Source organism: Vespa velutina, unplaced genomic scaffold (genome assembly GCF_912470025.1).
Source record: "Vespa velutina unplaced genomic scaffold, iVesVel2.1, whole genome shotgun sequence".
NCBI classification, from domain to species: Eukaryota; Metazoa; Arthropoda; class Insecta; order Hymenoptera; family Vespidae; genus Vespa; species Vespa velutina.
The window spans coordinates 668629-691691 of record NW_025920071.1 but is presented as its reverse complement, the minus strand read 5'-3'; the positions used below and the strand labels follow the sequence as shown (position 1 = coordinate 691691).

Here is a 23063-nt window from a genome sequence, read left to right as displayed (position 1 = left end):
AACAAGATAATTGATCTTTGAAATTTTATCGAATATTCTAATATGGCTCTGGTTCGAGAATTCAAAAGATCATTGGAAGCTGCATATACTAATACAGACTTTAAGGACCTATCCAGAGTAAGTAATATTTAATGGTATAGTGGAGTTTTATTGCTTAAAGTACTCTCCATCTTTTTCTTTTTTCATTATTCTTATTTTTCTATTGCGCAAACATAGAATAAGCTTTTGCCATTATCCCATGCATCTCTGTTCTGAATTAATTCCTTTACATAATATATTTTTATATAGTAATTACCCAAAACTATTCATTTTCTTCATTGCAATTGATATTTTGCAAATTATTGCTTAATGAACAGTTGATTTTATGTTTATATCAACGCGATATCTTTATTTCTAACAGCATCGAAGTTTTTAGATAATATATGAAAAAATAATACGTAATATTTACATTGCAAGCAATAATTTGGTTTCCAAGTAAATTTTATATCTTAAATTAACTTAATTGCACTTTTTTAGTTTAGCGCAAAAGATAACTTGAGAAAACAAGAAACACATGATAGAAATGATGCAAAGTCATATGATACTTGCATACCAACTATGAAAAAATCTGAAGACATTAGCTCGATTAATATAAATGAGGATAATATCGGTGCGAAAGAAAATATTTGTCCTCAGATTGAGAACCTCTGTAATGTAACGACTAATTCAATCGAAAGGACGTATTCTTCGATGGATCATGCGGAAATCGAATATATAAAGCGTATTCGTCAAGAAAAAGATTTCATTGTAATCGATGAAAACAATGAAAACGAAAAAACATTAACAAAGCGTAATGATATTAAAAGATCCAATAAAGAACAACGAAAAGATATACGAACAACGAGGGAAAAGAAGATTGTTGCTTATTGCAAAATATGTTTTTTGTCTTACGACAATTTGAATCAGCTTAAACGGCATAAAAATTTTTATGCCAGACAAAATAATTATTCTTGTTCTAATTGCTCCTCGAATTCTTGCTCTCATATTAGATTAAAGATTGATAAAAACGTGCTGAAATCTTCTAAATATTGCTGTCATTTTTGCAAACGAGTGTTTCGAAGGAAAATAATTTTACAAAGTCATTTATTTCACGTTCATGGAAAGGAAATAAACGTTGTAAACGTTGTAAACGTTGTAAACGATTCATTTTCAATAAATCATTCAACTGTTTTATATTCTGGTACATCAAGGAAGAGAAAAATGCAACAGAAGACAATGTTGGAATACATTGTACATGATAATAAAGTAGATGCAAAGGAATCATCTGAAAGTTTAAACAACTCGAACATTAATAGCGCTTTACGTATAACAAAACAAGAGAATGAATGGATGGATGAGGGAGCGGGCAAATCCTCGATGGATAAATTAGTTCCCGGTATATCTCAAACAAGTCAGAAGTCAAATGAAAATATAATAAAACAACAGCCATTTGTTAAAATGCACGTCGATTTGAACACGATGGAGGCTCTTTTAGGAATTTCTTACCTATGTAATGACGACAATCTTGACCTTGAAAAATCTTTCCTATATAGTAGTAATATTAATAGTAAGCGTTACGCATTGCGATCTTTAAATAATTCTATAAAAGTAAATAATGGTGAGGCAACCAGGATCGTACGACGTAAAAATGATCAAAGCGATAATAATGTTAGAAAACTTTTAAGTATGTGTAAAAAATGTAGCATTCCGTTGATAAGATGCGATGATAAATTGTCCGCCAGATCGATTTCGAATTCTTCAATAGTTGCCGCGTCTTTTCCTGAAGTTTTACAACCATTTAATCATATATTTCGTAAATGTGAATTATTGGAACGGAAAAGTGATAGTAACGCGTCACCTTCCAAAAATCCTTTATCACGAAGTAATAATTCTAAAGATTTCATTAAGAACGATTCTTCTGCAAGATCTGTGCCAGTAAAAATTAAAAAACGAATTACTAACAGCAAACCAAGCTTATCTGTCACCTTAAATTCTAAGCATTTTACCAAGAAGCGTTTTGATCGACGTCGAATGTTATTCGAAAAAGTCAAGTATGATCTAAGAAAGAACGAATTTTTAGGAAAAGCAAATATTACGAATCCCGAATACTCATCGTCTGAGAAGAAATCGGATTCTACAGAATGTCAAAATAAACAGTCTGCGAATGCTATTGCTAGATTGAAGGAAGTAAAAGTATCTTTGGTGAAGTTGCCAGAAATAAAAAAAGAATTGATTATGTCGGGAATCAATGAGAATGCCACGGCCAATGCCAAAGATTTTTCTTGTCGAATTTGTGATATGTTATTGACCAGAAAAAGACATTTGAAGAAACACATGAAGAAATGTCATACGGCATATATATCAAGCATATGCCGAGCACGATATGCTTCGAAATATCTTTTATTGAAACATTACTTACGAGAACACGACATGAGGGTATGCAAATGTTGCGTTTGTTATCAATTCTTTAATAGCCGATTATCATTGAAACAACATTTGCTTCTACATTGTATTAGGATAACGTTATCGAAAAACGATCGTCCTCTTTCGAGTAAAGATATGAAATGTCATTCCAATGTAAAAGGAAACAAGTGCAAGAGATCTGCGTTAAAAATCTCGCTACGATCACAATCGACGGTACATCAAAACGATCGAAACGGAAGAGAAATGGAACATCAAAAGATTCGTGATAGTAATCGAGAAAATCCAATGGAAAATTTACATATTAGTAACATCGAGAATCTGACAAGTCAAGTTAACGAAAGCAAAGAAAATAATGTCGGCGTTCTTGAAAAAATAAATGATCGGCAAGAATATCAGACAGTCTTCGTTGACCTAACGAACCCATTGGAATGTAATAATACGGAAGATTCTCCTTCTAAGAATAATAATTTGATAGAAGAACCAATACCGAATACTCCGGCGTATACTGCCGGCGAATTTACCATTTCTAATACTAACGAGGATGAACAAATTGATTTTATTTTGCATGAAAATGTAATAGAATTGGGTGATAGTTATAATAATGACTCTATACCGGAAATAGATGCTACAGTAAATAAGAAGAAATATCCATGTTTGATTTGTGAGACGCAGTTTCAAAAACCAAAAAATTTGTTCCAACACCTACGTACCTATGATCACTCCTTTAATAATTTCTGCGAAATATGTGGACTATGCTTTTCAAGTAAAAAGATATTGAAGACTCACAATAATACTGCTCACAATTTTGCCATCTGTAGCTTGTACACATTGCATTGTCAATTTTGTAATCAAGGCTTTCGTACTGAAAATAATCTTCGAATACACGAATTGCATTATCATGCAAGTGCAATAACAGTAAACAACATAAGATTGACGGAATTTTTGAAAGTTCTCGACGGTCTATCTACTAGTACTAGGCCATTTTTAGCAACGGTTTGCAATATTTGTGGCTTATATTTTAATACCCATAAACGTTATCAATTGCATTCTGTGTATTTTTATAAAGGACATATATTCCAATGTACATTTTGTGATAATATTTTCCACGGATTAAACATGCTACATCGTCATAACAAAATGTTCCATTATCCTAGAAATAGTTCAACATCTTATAAATATAAATGTTCGATTTGTTGCGAAGGTTTTGCTATTGAATCATATTTTCTTGCACATAAATTGCACGTGCATTCGAATAAAGAACATGTAGAATCATCGATTTCGAATCTCTCATTGATTCCTATGCATTATAATAAAATGAGTAAGTCCTACCTATGTTCCAAATGTAATATTGAATTCTATAGCGTAATCGAACTTTTAATACACATTGAATACTATTCTAATCGTGGCAATTATCTGTGCTCAAAATGTCCTAGAAAATGTTGTACGTTGTCAATACTAAACGAACACATTAATTTAACTCATAACGACAATAAATTGATGTTCGGACGTAAGTGTGGTATTTGTGGCGAAATTTTATTGTCTGATATTTCGTTCTTCTTTCACAAAAATCACCTCCATAGTGATGACTTGGAAAATCAGCAAGTCGTTTGCTCCTCTCATAAATCTTAGATTACAGACTTAAATATTAATGAATATCATTAATGAATATCATTGATAACGATAAGTTCGTTGTTGATAAAGGACCAATAAAAATTGTACATGGGCCTACTTCCTCTTTTGCTAATTTGGTAAAATGTTATATTCCGTGTCCGATATGTACTATCAAATTTGCAAAAGAACTACATTTAAAGAAACATTTAGCCGAATATTTAGATTTTGTGGATTATCACTGTAATAAGTGTCAAAGATCATTCGTTAATTCTGACCTTTTAAAGTAGCATGTAGAAAATCATTTGCCATCCTGCATGCCACTTATCAAATATTACCATTACCACTTGTAACGAAAATTATAAATCTTTTGTCGTTCTCAAATCTCATATTGCTCATTCACATGCCCGTGTTAAATTTAAAGATATACCGTCAAAGTCAGCTTAACATTTGTGTTTTACTTAATGATAATATATAATTTCTATAATTCCAATGAAATTATGAATTCATAGCAAGAATTTATTACTTTTTTTTCTTCTTTTTATCGTTTTCACGTGAACATTTCGTCTTAAAAATATTCCTCATAATATATTTTTACTTATATTTGAATAGACTCTATTAAGTATACCATCTTTTTTTATATTGTTATATATACGTTATGTCATTTTATATGTAATTTAGATAATGTTTTTGTAATGTTTTATATCGAATTACGCCTGTCAAATAAATAAATGTATTTTACTTGATGCTTGGTTATGTGTGTCAGATGTAAATTTATTATCGACTTTGAAAGTACGTATTCATCTAATATTTGAAATATATCTTTTACTATTTAGGCTTGGACAACCCTACGGTTCGATGTCTCGCACTCAACTGGACTCTGTTGATTTACTAGTGGTCAATCGGATTTGAGACTGCACTGCGCGATACGCCGATGCCACCAATATTCTATCTCTATGTTACTTTCCCCGTAGCGGAGGTAATAGAATTATATTTCGTGTGCAACGTACTTTAGCTTCAACTACGGAAAAACGGTTGGGAGACCAGGTGTAGCATCCTACGTTGTTTCTGCCTGAGACCCTTCTTCTTGTTTTCTTTCTCTTTTTCTCCTTTTATTTCTATTTGTTCTTTATTTCGTCCTGACCCTCTCTCTCTCTCCCTTTCTCTCTCTATTGTCCAATCTCCATTTATCTTCCATATTCATTATTTCTCTCTCTTTCTCAGTCTGTTTTAGTACAAAAGAAGTTCTTCTACATTTCAGGTAGAAAGACTTTAAATAGCCATATAAAAATTTAAATCCCTCCATGATGAAACAGTCTTCATGCAGGGTATTTTCCTGAAATTACCTGGAAAATGAATAAAATTTAAAAGTTTTTGTTTACATTCCAAGTCGTAAACGACAGTGAAAATCAAAATTTTTATATATTCACAATTAAAATTAAGATTATCTTAAGTTTCGAACTATGAATTGTTTAAATAAATTTGCTATCGATTAAATGTTAGTATACTGTACTCCATGTACAGTATATATTATTTAAATAACAACAAAATTCCTGAAAGTATTAATGTTTTAATTTTTGAAGTTTGGAAAGGGAGATCTTCGATATTTATGTGTCGAAATGCAAAAGAAAGTTATTTTGATAACATTCAATTCAATACACCGTACATTTTTCTTGACATTATAGGTAATCAACGATTCAATGTTCAAAATTTAATCATATTGAAATATTAAATTAAATTATTTGACGATTAACGAACGTTACGAGTCGTTTACATGCAATATACTCGTAGAGAATCCACGTTTGATCTTCAGTAACCAATCTCTTTAAAAATTGTTCTTTGGATTCGTATGTTTTGCTGCAGTAGCATATCGAACATCGAAGTACGGTAAGGTTCCTCATTACCTCCGCTTTTATAATGATTTACGCCATCAATGAGAAAATTCTCGACCGATTTTGATGATCAAAGCCTCATTTTAATTACGAAGATTTCGTCTAGGACATATCATTATCAAATTTTTGGAAACGCTTTATTTTCTTTGAAAAAAATCGTGTTAAATAATGGTATTCTTTATGTAGAATAGTTTATATAAAAATAAAAAGCTTCTTCAAAAATTCGAAAAAGTGTGTCCTAGATTGAACCTTCTTCTTTAAAATGAGATCTTGCTAATTAGAATTGGTCAAGAATTCCTATTATTCTCATCGATAACGTAAATGCTGTTTCCGACATTTTTCGCGAAGAAATACTTTTGTACTGTGAAGCTCTTCGAAATTTGGGATGAAAGAAAACCTCCAGTATTGATTTTAATATTAAACAGAGTTGTATGGCATATGTTTTATGTTTGTGAAATAGCGATTGCCTGCTTTTTTCTGCGCGTATATAAATGATGCTCAGATTTTTAGAATATTTCCAAACGCAAAGAAATGCGTTTTTCTCGACGCTCGCACAGAGAAATAACTAACTCGGTCATTTTAATGAGCTTTGGACAAATGATTCTATGCCAAAAATAAGAAAATATGACTTTATACGTTAAAAACACAGGAGGTTCGGCAAATAATTTATAGCACATTGGCAAGCCTCTGGATACGTAATTGATGAATTGTAGGTACTCGAGACTAGTTAAAACCAATGGTTTTGTTTCATTGCATTGATGTAAACGAAAATAATGAATTAATTTATTCCATTTTCCTTATATGACAATTTAGTAAGGTATTACTATCTAATTTTTTAAATTTATTTCCTCCACTGTTGACTGACATGAATTTTTGATTATGATCTGTGCTAGATGAGACACAGCAGCAGTATAATTTTTTTTTTGATGACGAATGAATAATAAAATCTATACATTGTCGATTATTTTTTCAAAACGAATAATTTTTAATAAAGATTAAAAGACAAATTCATTTCCACATTATCTATCTGATTTTTGTCCCGGGCCTGTTTTGTTATGATTTCTTCTTTAGGAGTGCACTTAATGTTATTACTATTACTACTGCAGTAATATATAATATGATAATATAGTAATAAGAATAGTAATATTAAGAAGAAACAGAAGAATATACTTATATATATTACATACATCATGACACATAATGACGGTAATTTATTATAACAAAAGAAGGAAAAATGTATCATTTTACATGGCGCGACATATGATGAAAATTACAAAACGTTTCTTTTGTTTCCGTCCTCCTTATCCCTATCGTTTCTCCTTGTCTTACTACCTTATGATAATTTTTGCATTTGTTTTTATACTATTTTCTACTCATTACTTTAATCGAAGTTAATAATTGTCTTTACTATTATAATACACAATATATTGTTACGTCCCGGGCGGTACGGGGCTCAAAAAAAAATATAAAATTTATTGAACTTACCTGAGGTGCTCCTACTCTTGCGGGATTTGTGTCCTTTTTGGCCGTTACCTGCTATGTGCAGTTCTTGACCAATACGAGCTGTCTTCCGTTCAAATGATCTCCTTCGTAATGTTGATCGGCGTTAGGCGATATGGAATTGTTTGGGTGAGCTACGCTCGAGGACGGCGATAGTCGACTCGAATACTAAGTCTTCTTCTCGATCGTGATGGTTATGAGGCGGTAAGGTATGGCCTCGTGCTGGTCAATAATTTCCGTTGGAACAATTCCCAAATTTTTGCGGTAACTAACCGAATCGTAAAGTGACGCGAGTAGTCGGCGTAAATGGTACTTTCTGTCACGACGTCGTTTTCTCGGCATAAATGAAGCTAAGATTCAAGGATAGGATATATTAACTCGTACGTGCAATTCGTACGCACCACCTAGTAAAAGAATAACTTAAGATTAAGGATTCACGTCTTATGAAAAGATAGCTTTTATTAGCTTCGAACTTGTCGACTGCGCGGCAGAAAGTTCTTGAGACTCACGAGAATAATTAATGTAACTTGAAAATAGTTTATAACGTCGTGAGGTTTTGTTGAAAGTTAAGCAGCCGGGGTTATTTAAGACACACTGACTTTAACTTAATAATATTAATTTATTAATACTTTACAATAACTGTCGATAATAACCTTCGAGAATAACTTTCGAAAAAAATAACCGAAAATAATCGTCGGAAAAAAAAATACAACCCACGAGATGCGTTGTGTAGCCGCTCATATACCCGGATGAACTGCGGTAGCTCTACCGCGGGGATCATGCGTTGCCTCGACCTACCGACAATATGGACGTTTGGTACGTTACATGTGGCGCATGTCATGGCTTTCATCCAGTGCGTTACGTGTGTCATGTATCATAGGCTCCGTCCGGTGCACTACAAATTATATAAAAATATTTTATATAATAAAAAGACTGATAAATATGAAGGTGTCCCCGATCACTTCTTATACCTAATGAGTGATTTACAATAATATTATTAGGGACTTACTTCTAGAAGACTAAGATTTTTATAGGTGGATAACAGGTTTTTAAATCTAAGTATGAGAGGGGTGTGGGATGTAACAATTTCCCTCTTATTTGAAAATGTGCGTAGATATACGTACATTTTAATATTTATCTTTATTTAAGTACGCGTTTAATTCAAATAATGTGCTTGGTCGATCGGGTGAGTCAGCTGCGGGTTCTCTCTTTTCCTCGTGGAGGGCAGTAGTCTCGGGTGCCATTTTTGTGGGTGGTTCTTCTTGTTCTTTTGGCAAGATGGAGGAGGAGGTGTGTTACTGAACTCCATAGGGCTCCACCCATAAATATCGTGTAATCCGTACCCATGGGTGAGTGTGTCGACGATGAACTTGACTAATCGAAGAGGCATAAAAATGGCCAGGACTTCGGCGCTTGCTGATCCAAATGTTACGAAGGTTCCCTAGAGTCGTTGTGCCATACTTAATGGAATCTTACTTAATGATTCTTCATTCATTAGGTTATATAAAGAAATTTTGCCTGAAGGTATATGTCTCCCACTAGCTTCTCTATTTTGCGGATAAAGCAAAAAATATTTGCATAAAACAAACTTGCTGGTTCTTGTTAGAGCAAACGTGACGTCTTCGTTGTCACTTTGTAAAGTATGGGTCCTTGAGATGATTCGGCAGGTGTTAGTTTCATTGCTGGCCCTTTATAAAGGACTTTATATTCATGGAAGCCACAGCTGTCGGTTGAGGTGTTTGATCAGTAACTTTCGCTTTCATCCGAGTCGAGGCAGGCTTCCTCGTTCAATGCGCATTCCACACGGTTCCAGATTTTAACTGGGTTTGATTGGCTTTTGTCATGACAGTGGCGAAGTAGCGTGATCCTAACGGAGACTTATGCTACTACATCATCCCATGTTTCACAGAATTTGCTATAATGAGAACCTTTGCAAGTGCCATTTGTCGTGGCGGTACCACTCAGGGTAAGGCTTCTTGTCTCGATACTGTTTTTCTTTAGTACTTATATGAATGCGTTCGGGCCTAGGGAGAGAGTGTCCGTAGAGTACATCTGTTGGCACAATTAATGGGTCAATATAAATAAATATTCTCGACGTCCATTATGAACGATGGACGCGTGTGAGTGCATGCCGCAATGAAATATCGTGCGGTCTATTTCCACGCGACATTGTAAAACTCTTACAGAGTGGTAGTCAGCAGTCTGTAGTAACTCTACGTGTACTGTGTTATTAATTGATTGGAGATTCGGGATCTCATAATCGGCTATATCTAGGAGAGAGTACGAGGTAATATTCAGGGATTGCGTAGCGCAATCGTACCCTACCAGTGCTATTGCTACTTTTATTAAGATTAGCATCGAAATAAAGTTTTTCGTAGTAATGATTTTATGTCGACTTCGGGGCTGTTCTTTCTTGCAAAGGGTCGAGAGGCAACTGATGCCGTTAGCTTGTTTAACATCTCTTATATTTTAACTTATAAACTAAGGTGAGGGGATCACCTTACCAACCGTCATCATGGAAGGGAGAGCGATCGTTGCGCCATGCTGCGCTTAGAGAAACCGTCTGTCGGTATTACAAGTTTCCATGATGCCAATTTTTACTTGGATTTATCAATCTTGAGTCAGTTGGCGTGTACTATGGGATCGCCATTGTCGGTATGTATTTTTATATTGTGTGTGTTTAATACTTTTATTACATCGAATGGTCCAACATATTTGTCGTTGAATTTACCTTTATGTAACCCTTTCAGAAGGTACACTCGGTTTCCTATTTTAAAATTGACAACTCGTTGCTTTCTGTCATAATATATTTTTTATTTATTTTTAGTGTTAAATAAATTTCGTTTCGTGGCTACCTGAGATTTATCAATCTGTTCTAACTCGTTCGGTGTTCTGGCTAATTGGCCAAACACTAGTTCGTGATGTGTATACATAGTTCCTACAGTTTGTATTATATGAAAACATTGTGGTAAATGCTTGTCTGGTATTGATAGATTTGAGACTTTCTAGCTACGAATTTCATTAATTCTGACAAAAAGTTAGTATCTTAGTCGATCAAAATACCTTTTGGAGAGCCAAATCGGCATATTACATTTTTAATAAATGCGTCAGCGATTTCCTCCGAAGAAGCTTGTTGAAGAGGAATCGCGATAGAATATTTACTGAAAAGGTTGCATTGTTATGATATAGCTATGTCCGGATTTCGTGGTAGGTATCGGATTTACGATGTCCATAGATATCTTATCGAACGTCTTCCTGAGCGTGTCAGTGATAGTCATCGGTTGATGAATTTTTAATCTAACAAGCTTTTTCAAGCTTTTTCTTTTTGACAAATTCTTCATTTTTGTATATAATTTTGAATATCTCTTTTTAAATTTGACCAATAGTATTTTTGTCGGATTCTAGACCAAGTTTCCGATACACCTTTATGTCCGCCTACAGGCGTCGAATGATTGTCATGTATTATTTCAATTCATTCGTTTTCCTTAGGTATCACTATCTCATGCCTTAATATAATGATCTTTGTTTCTCTATCTAAAAAGATCGAATGAATTTTGCGCCTTACTTCGGCCCAGGGTATATCTCCCACTGGTCCTCTAAAGATTGCTATCGTTTTTAATTGTAGTTCAAAGGCCAAAGAAAAGAATGAAGGACTTCGTCCAGGGTCTCTAGTTGAATAGAGAGTGAGATTCTTTCCTTGACGGATAATGCGGTTAAGTACCTTTCATTTTTCTTTATTCTTCCAAGGGTTGCGTCGGTGATGGTGGGTAATGTATGGTTGTCTGCTAGCACTTTCGCTTCTAGATCTACTAGAGTTCCGTTAGTCATACTAAAGAAGGTAATGTTCCCGTTATACATTATCATCCAGTCTTTTATCTCTATTAGACTGCTGTCGATGTGAGCGTAAGTTTTTTCGGTTGGAGTTTCGTCACTAGTTTCGTCTGTCTTATCGTATACGTCGGATGAGACTTGAACAGTTTCTTTTATTATATTATCCGCTTCCTTATCTTAAGATTCTTTAGACTCTTGAGTGGTTGCACCTTTATTTCTAACTGTATACATTTCTTCGTCACTCGAGTTTGTTCCTACTATCGGAAGTATTTGTTGTTTATGGAGGTCCACGGGGTTTCGAGATAAAGCGTCTGCGTTTACGTTTCTCTTTCCGGCCTTATATACAATGTTATATTTGACTAGCTTTAATCGCCATCGTATCAATCTCGATGTAGGGTCTCTCATGGAATTCAGCCATACTAAGGGCCTGTGGTCTGTTATTAAACAGAAATTAGTACCATAAAGATATGATCTGAAATAATTCATTGATGGCTAATAATTCTTTCTCTATTAGTTCTCTAGTAGTCCTGTTCCGCTTGGTTTAGTAATCTCGAGCTTTAGTATATGCGATAGGCAGATCCTTCCCTATTTCGCTTTGGCTTAATATTTCTCCGATAGCGTAATTGGATGCGTCTGTTGTAACGACGAATGGTTTTGAGAAGTCCGGGTATTGTAATAGTGGTTTTTGACATAATAAATTTACTAATGTTTTGAATGACGTCTCTAACTGCTAATTAGTCTTACCTGTGAACAAAGAAATGACAATTTACGTTTATTATTCACGCTATTTAAATTTTATTTAGTATATATTATCAAATATAAATTTCCTTATAAATTCTCGTGCTAACTTTCTCTTTTACGTTCTATTTCTTACTGCCCGTTTCTCTTCCAAATCTTAACGGTTCGATTTATAGGTAACAAAAAGAATTTGTAAATAGCAAAGGACAATGGAAGGGCGGGCCATGAGACGCGCGGCAAATCTACCTGAAGAAAGTATACTTTCTTTACATATATATATATATATATATATATATATATATATATATATATATGCGATGTATAACTACGATCATTATACAATCTCTGTATGTTACGTATAAAATATGAGAGTTCAAATGACCTTAGCGATTATATCAAAATTTTATTTACGATTTGGATTTGAAAACCCAATGATTTAGTTTCCTAAATTGACAAACGGAAACAAAAATATCATCGTGCTATATTTTTCCTCTTTTAGAGAATCTACAATATTTAGGATTAGGAGATAACAATCTACACGCCGTGTTGAGTAATGCTCTGATATCGATATATCGAATTAAATCGCGTTTAAATGGGACGAGTACGAAGCAATGCATATAACATATAGACTACATCACATGCTATTTAGACGGAATCGAGTAAATAATCCCCGATTTCACCACTAATATCGCGAGCAAATAAGAACAAAAGAAAGTGTTTATTAATTGTTCCATTAATTAATTATACCAACGAAACAAGAAAGTCATATCCTGAGCTAATAAAAATAAGAATGCACAATAGATATAGACAATTAAAAATATACCGCCCGCGAGTAAATCCAAATGAGGAATTACTCCTGCTCGTCAATAACTTATTTAAAATATTACAATGAGTAACTTGTGCTGATTCGGACCTTTCATCTTCGGCATGATTGAGTACTGAAGGTATTTTAAATTTGTTCACCCACTACTTAAGAAGTTCTACGATGGTTCCAAAACACTCGTCCACGATGTAAGTAAAAATTAAAGGAGTATGGATCCATAGAAAGTTGAAAACAATGTAGTTCGATACATAAGTAAGTTGAAAAGCTCAACTTCGTTGTAGACTGATAAGACACGATCATAATGATGATCAGTAAAAAGATAAACAAATTTTTATTAAATCTATATTAATAAAAAAATTGTGAAATTATTAGGAATGAAATTAAAAAATTTACTTACCAAAATGCTCTTATAGAAAAAAATGTATTTATTTTTTGATCATTTTCTTCGATGCACTAACTCTACTACGCGAATAGTGTAATACAGTATAAAAAGAAAAATAATTTCGAACTTTATAGGAACAAATCCTAACTCTATGACTGACTGCTTTGCTCGCAGTCGATTTAACTGCATATGATACTAAAACTTAAATCGCTAAATGTGGACGAAATTAAAGTAACGAACGAAGGATCCTTCTAATTCATGATTGTTATATTACTTAAACGGTACAACACTCGATTCATTATCATCCGCATGATTGCATTGATTATCTGAAAAAAGAAAGAAAAACAAAGTTATTAGTATGATCTTTATAATGAAAGTGTTTTTTGAATTATGAAGGAAATGTTTAAAAATGAAACTTACTTATTGTAGACTTTGTTGATCCTTTGCACGATGAGCATCCTGCCTCAAAACAATGACAAATGATTCTTCTTTTATTGAACCTGAAAAGAGGAAATGAAATTATTAGTATCATTGTTACATAATAAAAAATTATTAAAATTATTAAAGAAAAGTAGAAAAAGAAATTTTCTTATCGGAATCTTTGTTGATCGTTTGTACGATGAGCTTTCTACCCCAGGATCTTGAAGAATATGTACTAGCATAAATTCTACATCGCTTATTTATATTGAATCGAATTTTATTTATTCAGATTATTTTGAGATATAAAAATAAATCAAACGTATTAGGAATAAACACTGCTTCTACTTCATATATTATATATACAAGTATAAATATGAGTATATATGAATATTGAATGTAATAGAAGATATCGATCGATCAAAATTACAAACACAAAATTATTGATTAGGAGGTAATGTAAAAGCATCAATGTCAGAGAAAAATATCAATGTTACGAAAATAAAGCTAGAAAATAGAATACGCATAAGTACGTGCCGACTTGCGAACGCAGTCTCGTAAAAATCACGCTGTTATCGATAGACATATTGGAAGAGAGTGTACGTTAGAAAAAGTCTATTAATTATCTGTAATTATGGGAAACGACGAAAGATCATATAAACTTGTTATAACGTCCAAGATGGCGAAGGGACCTCTAATAGAGAACTGAAATAACTCCTATAATTCGATTACATCACATTACTGTGGATACAATGCGAGTCAATGAAAATATTATTATATTTATTTAGTTAAAAACAATAAAAATATATAATAAAAATATGTGAAAGTATCAAATGTAATTAATTCGAATTTTAAATGTAAACAAAAATTTTCTTTTCTAATTAAATTTTAATATAAATATAAAAATATAAAATAGACTCACACATGAGTAGACGCGTATGCAGAATATCCGTATGCTTTCTATATTACGCGCGAAATAATGAATAATTAATAAATCGAATAATTGGAATGATTTATCTATTTACGTATTTCTCTACTTATGCACATCGTTTCTACAAGAAGAATAATACTTTATCGAATTTTTATTTATAAATATTGAATAATAGGTCATTTACAATTACAGTAATATGTATCATAATTTGGTAATAATTGAATGAGAAATGTTCGATTTTCGAAAAGAAGAAAATATATATACACACACACACACCCACAAATATCTAAACGTAAAAGGTTCAAAATTAATACTTTCGTCGTAACAACTTCGAGAATAGAAGATATTCGTATGGAAAATAATTATATGCGGACGCATTAAGATTTTCTTTATATATTTTGTCTTCATTTTTAAGAGCTTTATTTCTACACGTTTCAAATTGAATTGATTAATTCTCTCATTTAGTTTGGAATAACAAGGTATCCGTTTAGACAGTTTTTAAATTTCTGTATCATATTTTTAATCTGAAAATTCTGTATCATATTTTAATCTTAAATTTCGATATTTTAATATAATAAATCAAAAAATTACAAGCTTTGTGAGATCCATTGCACAGATGATATAATGAGCGACGATCCAATTAGTCTCCTCCCAAACGGTGAATTAATCAGTTTGTATAATTTTATAGTACTTTGTTGCAACCGAGCTTCGTCGTCTCGTTAATTATAGGTAATTAGACAATTTTTTCTAACCCTTATTTTACACTCTCCAAGCCATATAACAATGTCTTCTACAAATCCAAACATAATGAAATAGTGGCGCTGTTGTCACTAAACGTTTAAGGTTGAGTTGGCTTAACATTATGTTTAATGCTTATTTAAAAAATAGATTGATAGATGCGTTTGATTTTATAATTTTTTCTAGTGATATGGTTTCGTTGTGTATAACAAAAATGTTGAGTTAATATTAATTTGCGTATCTACATGTATATCATAAAATGACATTTTACTCATAATATGTTTGTTCGGAAATTATTCGATATCAACAACACACTATTTTTCTATTAACTCCAAGGTAATTGTTCTTTTTTATATTATTATAAATAACTTTAGTAAAAAAATTGTATTTGACGTTACTATATATTTTTTTTTCTACCAGTCATTTTCTTTGTATATTATTGCTAATATTGATCATCATTAAAGATAATAAATATAAAAATCGTAGGTTGTTTTTTTTTTTTTTTCAGGGAATCATTTCTAATTAATCCAACCAAAGGAAAGAGTAATGTCGTCGTTGAATTTAAAAGAGATTTCAACGCCACGTTTAGGTTATCTATTAAATAGGAACTACAAGAAGCAAAAGATTATTATTTGAAGGACTTTGTGATAAGGATGAAAATGTACATTTCCGAATTTTAACAGTTTTCTCAGCAATCTTTCTTACTCTCATACATTATATTTTGATCATTAATAAATAACACACTTCGTTGGTATCATTAAATTATGCAGTAGTAACTGGCTATAAAATTTGAACAGTTATGATTAAGTAATTGTATTAGTATAATCAGATTGCAATATTTTGCTTCATTTTAAGCTATTTGCACATATAATAGTTTATGTGATTGTAATTAATATATATTAAACCTTATTTCTTCATCAGTGATAAGGTTAGCAAAAAGGGCTAGAACAGACAACCAACATCTCCAAGAAGCATTCTATCGAATTTCTGTTCTGTGTATTGCTTATATGTATATATAAGCAAAATTTAAAAAAAGAGTCACATTAACTCCCTGTTCTTGACTATACTATCCTAAAACTATATTTAAAAATTTTGTATATAGTTCAATAATAGTCTACAAAAAGAAATACGAAAAAAATTTTAATGATTAAAACATTCATGAAATACAAGTTTTTGTCTATATCAATGCATACTAAGTAATATTAGATAATATATGTACATAACATTTCAATTAAAATTATTTAAATAAAAGTAACTGAACATTCAAGAAAAACTATTCTTTTTGATTTCTAAACACTACATAAACTGTTTTCCTGTACCTTCTTACCAATACAGATGTTAAATCAACTTTGACTTAATTGCATTTTGTTACTGAATGGATATATATATATATATATATATATATATATATATATATATATATATACACATATATATATATATACATATATATCGAATTTATTAGGTGAGGTGATAAACGAAAATATGTTTCTCTGTGAACAAGGGATTATAAATCTTTATTTATTAATTAGCCATTATTTACTATTTACAGTCTTCCTGTGAAAAAAGACAATTTACGCTTATTATTCACTATTTAAATTTTATTTACTATCTTCTTTATAATGTTTCTTAGTAATCTCTCCTCCTATTTCTCTCGACTAAGTTCTATTTCCTAATGCCCGTTTCTCTTCCAAATCTTAACGGCTCGATTTGTAGGTCACAAAAGAATTTGATTTGTAAATAACAGAGGACAGAAGGTTGAAGAAAGTATACTTTCTTTACATCTCCCCTCCCCCCCAGAACAAAATTCTTACAATTTTAGTCCTCACTTCTATTCTTCTGATATTGGAAGTAGTTTTGTTATGTAGAAGAATTCGATTTCTTGTTTTCGTTTTATCTATTGATTCTGAAATTAATTTTTTTTTTGAAAGGTCAAATTTTCAGTTCGTTTAATTCCTTTCTATTCAATCTATATATCAGATTTCCTGTGTTAAACCGGTGATTCTTACTATTCTTGTTAAATATCTTTTTGTTATATTCGTATGATTTTTTTGTTCTTTCTAAGGCTAGTTCTTCATCTCTTACCCTACATTTTATTTTGTTTACTAGGGTCTGATTCAGATCCAATCTAAATTCGTCTTCCTTCACATGTTCGTTAAAATTTATTTTAACTTCTTTTATTTCTTTCTTTCTATCTAATGTATTTATATTTTTCTTTGTCTGTGTTTCTCTCTTTTGAGATATTTGTAAGTTTTCATCCCGAGTTAGTTCGAATTCTTTTATCATATCTAACCCAATAATGAAATCATCACAGTCATTTCTTTCTACAATACATTTTCTATTTATTTCTAGTATCTCCTGTTTCTTTATTTTTTAATTTGTATTAATTTGAATATTTTTACAAGAAACAGATGCAAGTGATTTTTTTGCCTGAATTGCATCCTTTTCATTTTGACTATCTTGAATTTTCTTTTTCTCAATTTTATTTTTCATTGGATCAAGTCTTCCCTAGTTTATATGGAGGTAATGGATGTATGTAAGCAGTTCTACTTTTTTCAAATTGTTTATTATTTTTATTTTTACCATTAATTTCTTTGCTACTACAAGAACTCATGAGAGGTTTTTTTCCTGTATCAAATAACTTATTTGGCATGTTAATATCTAATAACTTTTTGAGGCATGTTAATATCTAATAATTTTAGATTAGGGACTGATTTTGATTTAATACATTTGAATTCTGATTGATCTAGTTTTAATTGCTTTTTAATTTTATCACGATATTCAAAACTGAAGGGTACTGGACATGTAATCTTTTTTTGCTTAGTATGTATAGGAATATCAAAAAATAGAATTTTTTCTTTTTTAATTATAATTTCTGATCCAGTATTACCTACAATTGTAGTAACCATTCTTTTTGATGCATTATTCTTTGGACAAAATAGTTTTCCTTCTTTGGAAAAAAAAGAATAAGGTTTATGAGTCTGTTTAACTGTAGTATCCGCATTTGCAACCCTAATATTTTTTTGTGTAATTTTGTTATGTGAAGTTGAAGAATCTGCAGAGTTATTACGCACAAATTTTGTTTCTGATTGATTCTTCTCCACTTGTATAAGTTTAGATTTTTCTTGATCTTTGTGACTAAGAGTTACAACAGGTCTATTATGTGTATTTATCTTTGTAGTTGAACATTTTTGTTTCATAGAAGATTGTTGTTTTTCTCTCTCCTCGACATTAGTTTTAAACAAAGTACTTTTTAACTTAATTCCTTTGCTCTCATTTAAAGTACTATTATTTTTAACAGACATATTAATATTAGGTTGTCTATTTTCTTTTTTAAACCAACAGTCGTCCTCTGAATGATATCTAATGCCGTTGTTTAGTTTTTCACAATTCTTACATGGTTTTTCCTTCTTCAAATTTCTTATTATTATCTTGTCTTTTCTTTTTCTCTTTTCTAAAATTGTTCTTACTTACTAGATTTTCACATTTTTTTATTTCTTGTAGTAATTGTGTTGAGTTTTGACAATTTTCTCTGTCTATTTTATCTCTTATGAATTCTGGTAATCCTGCTGCTATAAGCATTATCAGGATCTTTGTACTGATCTTGTTGTCCACATTCAGTAGTAATTTTTCCTTCCTTGTAGTGAACCTTCTCTATATCTATAAGATGTAGCGTATATACCTGTATTCCATCCCTTGTCTGCAAATGATTTCAAGAATTTTTGTTTCCATTCGTTTCAACTAGCCTCCATTGTTAACGTTGTTAATGTTTCTGACTGCCAGTCTGAACATGCCCTGTCAAGGAACAATCTTAGAATTTCGATTTTTGTGTTATCTTCTTTAATTTCGATTTTTCCGATATATCCATTAAATCTATTTGGTATTCTTTTTTTTGTGTGGGTTCTACTATTTTGTCTAGATATAGATCATTAAACATTAAATTGCCATTCTCATCGAAATACGTACTCTCCATTTCCTGTGTGCATTTAATCCATATTTTTTTCTCTCGGCCTCTTTGATTGAGGCTTTTTTTCATACTCTTATAGCCTTCTGTTTTTATTAGTTCGCTGTGATTACTTACAAATTTTTCATTTTCTGGCAACGTATATCTTTCTTTGTCCTCAGTTGTAATAGAGATTATAGCAATCACGTTTATTTTTTCTGTCACTCGGTGATGCCACACATTTAAATGCGAATTGTAGTTTTCTTTCCATTATAAATCAAACATTGTCGTTTTATAATATCTCGAATAGATAAGGTGTGGTGATAAACGAAAATAAATTTCTCTGTGAACAAAAATATAAATCTTTATTTGTCAATTAATGTTTAATTGTTAATTAATCTTACCTGTGAACAAAGAGACGACAATTTACGTTTATTGTTCACACTGTTTAAATTTTATTTAATATCTTTTATAAATTTTCTTATTAGCTCTTGTGTTACCTTTCTCTTCTATGTTATCTTTCATACTGCCCGTTTCTCTTCCAAATCTTAACGGCTCGATTTGTAGGTCACAAAAGAATTCGATTTGTAAATAACAGAGGACAATGAAAGGGCGGGCTATGAGACCCGCGGCAAATCTATCTGAAAAAAGTATACTTTCTTTACATATGTATTAAACCATATTTCTCCATCAGTGATAAGATTAGCAAAAAGGGCAAGAACAGACAAACAACATTTCCAAGAAGCATTCTATCGAATTTTTGTTCTGTGTATTGCTTAAATATATATATATATATATATATATATATATATATATATATATATATATATATATATATATATATATGTATGTATAAGCGAAATGCTTATATGTATATATATATCGCCAATTACTCATGTAAGAGAAGTCATGGGTGGGCACTGGCAGTTTTTGTCATAATGATAAACATTTCTGCAATAAATGCAAATCTTCTATATTTGTGTTTCAAAAATTAATTCTTGACTTTATGAGGAACTTAAATTTTGCAAAAATAAAATCTTATCTCCATAACAAAATTTAACAAAATTTATATGGTGAAATTAGAAACCTTAGAAAACATGTTGAAAGATACAACACATAAAACTACTACTCTACTACGCCACTTGCTTCATGTTACATTAATTATGCATTATGATACATCGTCGTATTTCTAACCTAACCTAAACCTAACACAATTACTACTACTACTACTATTATACTTTCCTATATTACTAAATCAGTACTTTTAGATTATTTCCCTTTCTTCTATCTTTGATACAGTAACCGATATGTCGCGGATGCACTAGCAAGTAACTTGCAACATTTCTTGCAAGAGAAACTTTTGTGACATGTGTAACAAAACATGCGTAAACATATCTTAAATAATAACTGGTAAGTTGAATTGATTGCCGTAATTGCTTTCAGATAGCGAAACAACGTGTAGTGTAAACACTTTTTTCTTCTTTCGCGTAGTTATTTCTAACTTCCAACGATGTCCCAAATATTTTATGAGAACTCGTGCGCTAAAGATAATGGAAAAAAAGTGTTGAACGAAGGAAGGGATGCTTAGATTAATTTCGTAATGGATAAATTTTTCCGAATTTTGGGATATAAAAAACAAAAATTATCGGAGTAAAATACAAAAACGGAATGGCTTAAATAATCTTTTGAGTGAATATAATATCAGGGAAAATGTAATTACACTATTTACATAGACACATCTACCAGGTATTGAGAAAAATATAAGTAAAATATAGCGATAATACAATAGATGATATATAATTCGAATAATCGATATTATTTCTATGCCGTAATGTTTATTCATTCTATACTATTGAATTCTTTATAATTATAGTAGTAGCTGATAGTACTTGGAGAAGCTTATATTGCTATGTGTTTTCCATCTGATTCTCCTACATAATGAGGAAAATTACAGTATCCTTCAAATAACTGTGAATGTTTCTTCGAATTCTTAGATGTTTTTAGAATCTATGAAAAACAATGATAATAAACCTATGTTAAGGTTAAATATTAGTTTTTCACATTTAAGAAAATAAAAAAAAATAATACCAAATGCAACTGCAGTTATAAAAGCAAATGGAAATGAATTGACAGTGTTGGAAATTATATCATTAGGTAATGAATATTTTATATCATTCTACACCATCAGCCTCGCCATGTAGTAATTCTAGATAACCTCAAATATTAAATTTTTTTATTTCAAATATTTATATTAAAAGAATAATATCTATTTTATCTTATTTTATTTATTCATTTATTTGTACCTTTGGCTTAGAGTTTATTACAAGGAGATAATTGATTTGTTATATATACATATATCATATATACATATTAACATATTTAATTCGCTTAATTTAAAAATTTGTTATATTTACCTATTGTCAAGAATCTAAAAATAATTCGTGCCTGGAGTGACAAGCAAGACTCTAATGACGTGACTAATACGAACACGTGGCGACCTTCTGTAGTTTCTTTTTTGTTGCAAATCAATTTAAGATGAGTTGATCAAAAAAATACTCTCTATAGTATTCATATGTCATATGCATCCTAATATTATTATCACGATTTTGTTAGTTGATGATTTAGGCAACAAAATCACGTATCGCATTAATTTATGTACTTTTTTCGCATTACTTACAAGTTTTTAAGTGTTATTCCATCACATACAATCATTTTCTTCGTCATAACCTCATAGATTATGGGCCCAAATGTGCAGTCGAATTAAAATAAAGAAAGGAAACGCATAAGAATATATTTTACATTGTGGAATAAAAAGAGTAAAAAGAACATGGCTATTATGCTTCAACGCATCAAGTTAAAAAGCTTTGAGCGATACAAATTATAAATCTGGAAGCTGCAGATAAAAAGCTTTCTCATTTACAATAAATTGTGGTTGTATATAAATGGAATAAATTTTTTGACACAAGATAATCAGAATACTTAGAAATCAAAAGATGAAAAAGTCTTAGTGTTAATTTTATTAAATATGCCTAGGAATCAACTAATTTATATAAAATTGTTTTCCGTCATATTCGCTAAAAGATAAGTTAAAAAGACCACATATTACATTCAATTAAAAAACAGCACCTGATTTGTAAGAAAAATATTCAAAAGTTTTTTAAAATAAAGAAAGTGTTTATTTTATTGAAAATACTTTTTTTAATGATAAAGGAAATATTCTCATATACATTATAGGTTCACAGAAGATATAGGTTTGATTAAATAAATAAAAATTTTCTGTAAGGTTATTAGTTCTTTATTTTGCAACGTGTGAAATAAAAAGGATGATGTTAAAGCACGTAGCGATAATGTTAAGATTGTTTTTGTCTTTGAAAGCGTAGTTGATGTATACGAATTAAATATAGTTACTATGGAGAATGAAATAGAATAAAAGAAGGGAGAAATATACAGAAATAGGAAGAGAGATATAAATAAGTTATTTTCAATATTTTTAATATAATTTATAACTATTTAAAATTTCTCTCTCTCTCTCTCTCTCTCTCTCTCTCGCTTTCTCTCTATTGTTCTATCTTTTTACTTTTAAAACTTGCTGATAGCGAAACTGAACACGTGAATAACAGGGAAGATTAACATTGAAAAACTATATTAAATAAAATTAAATTAACTAAAGAAGTTTCACTTTCATTATGTGGTAGATACACAACCAGTTTTCTTTTTTCTATTGTTTAGTTTTTTTATATATAATATGAAAACGTAAATGCAAGAAATACTTACAATTAGTATATAGTATAATTGTACTAGTAGAAATAATATTATAT

At 30.8% G+C, this 23063-nt stretch overlaps 1 protein-coding gene across 1 annotated transcript; it reads left to right on the top strand.

Annotated features, from left to right (window-relative positions):
* Window positions 1–42: 42 nt before the first annotated feature.
* Window positions 43–4663, top strand: LOC124957503. The gene is made up of 2 exons (XM_047514530.1): window positions 43–117; window positions 517–4663. Exons 1-2 carry the CDS (start codon window positions 43–45, stop codon window positions 4069–4071), a joined length of 3630 nt encoding a protein of 1209 aa, XP_047370486.1. The 3' UTR covers window positions 4072–4663.
* Window positions 4664–23063: the final 18400 nt, after the last annotated feature.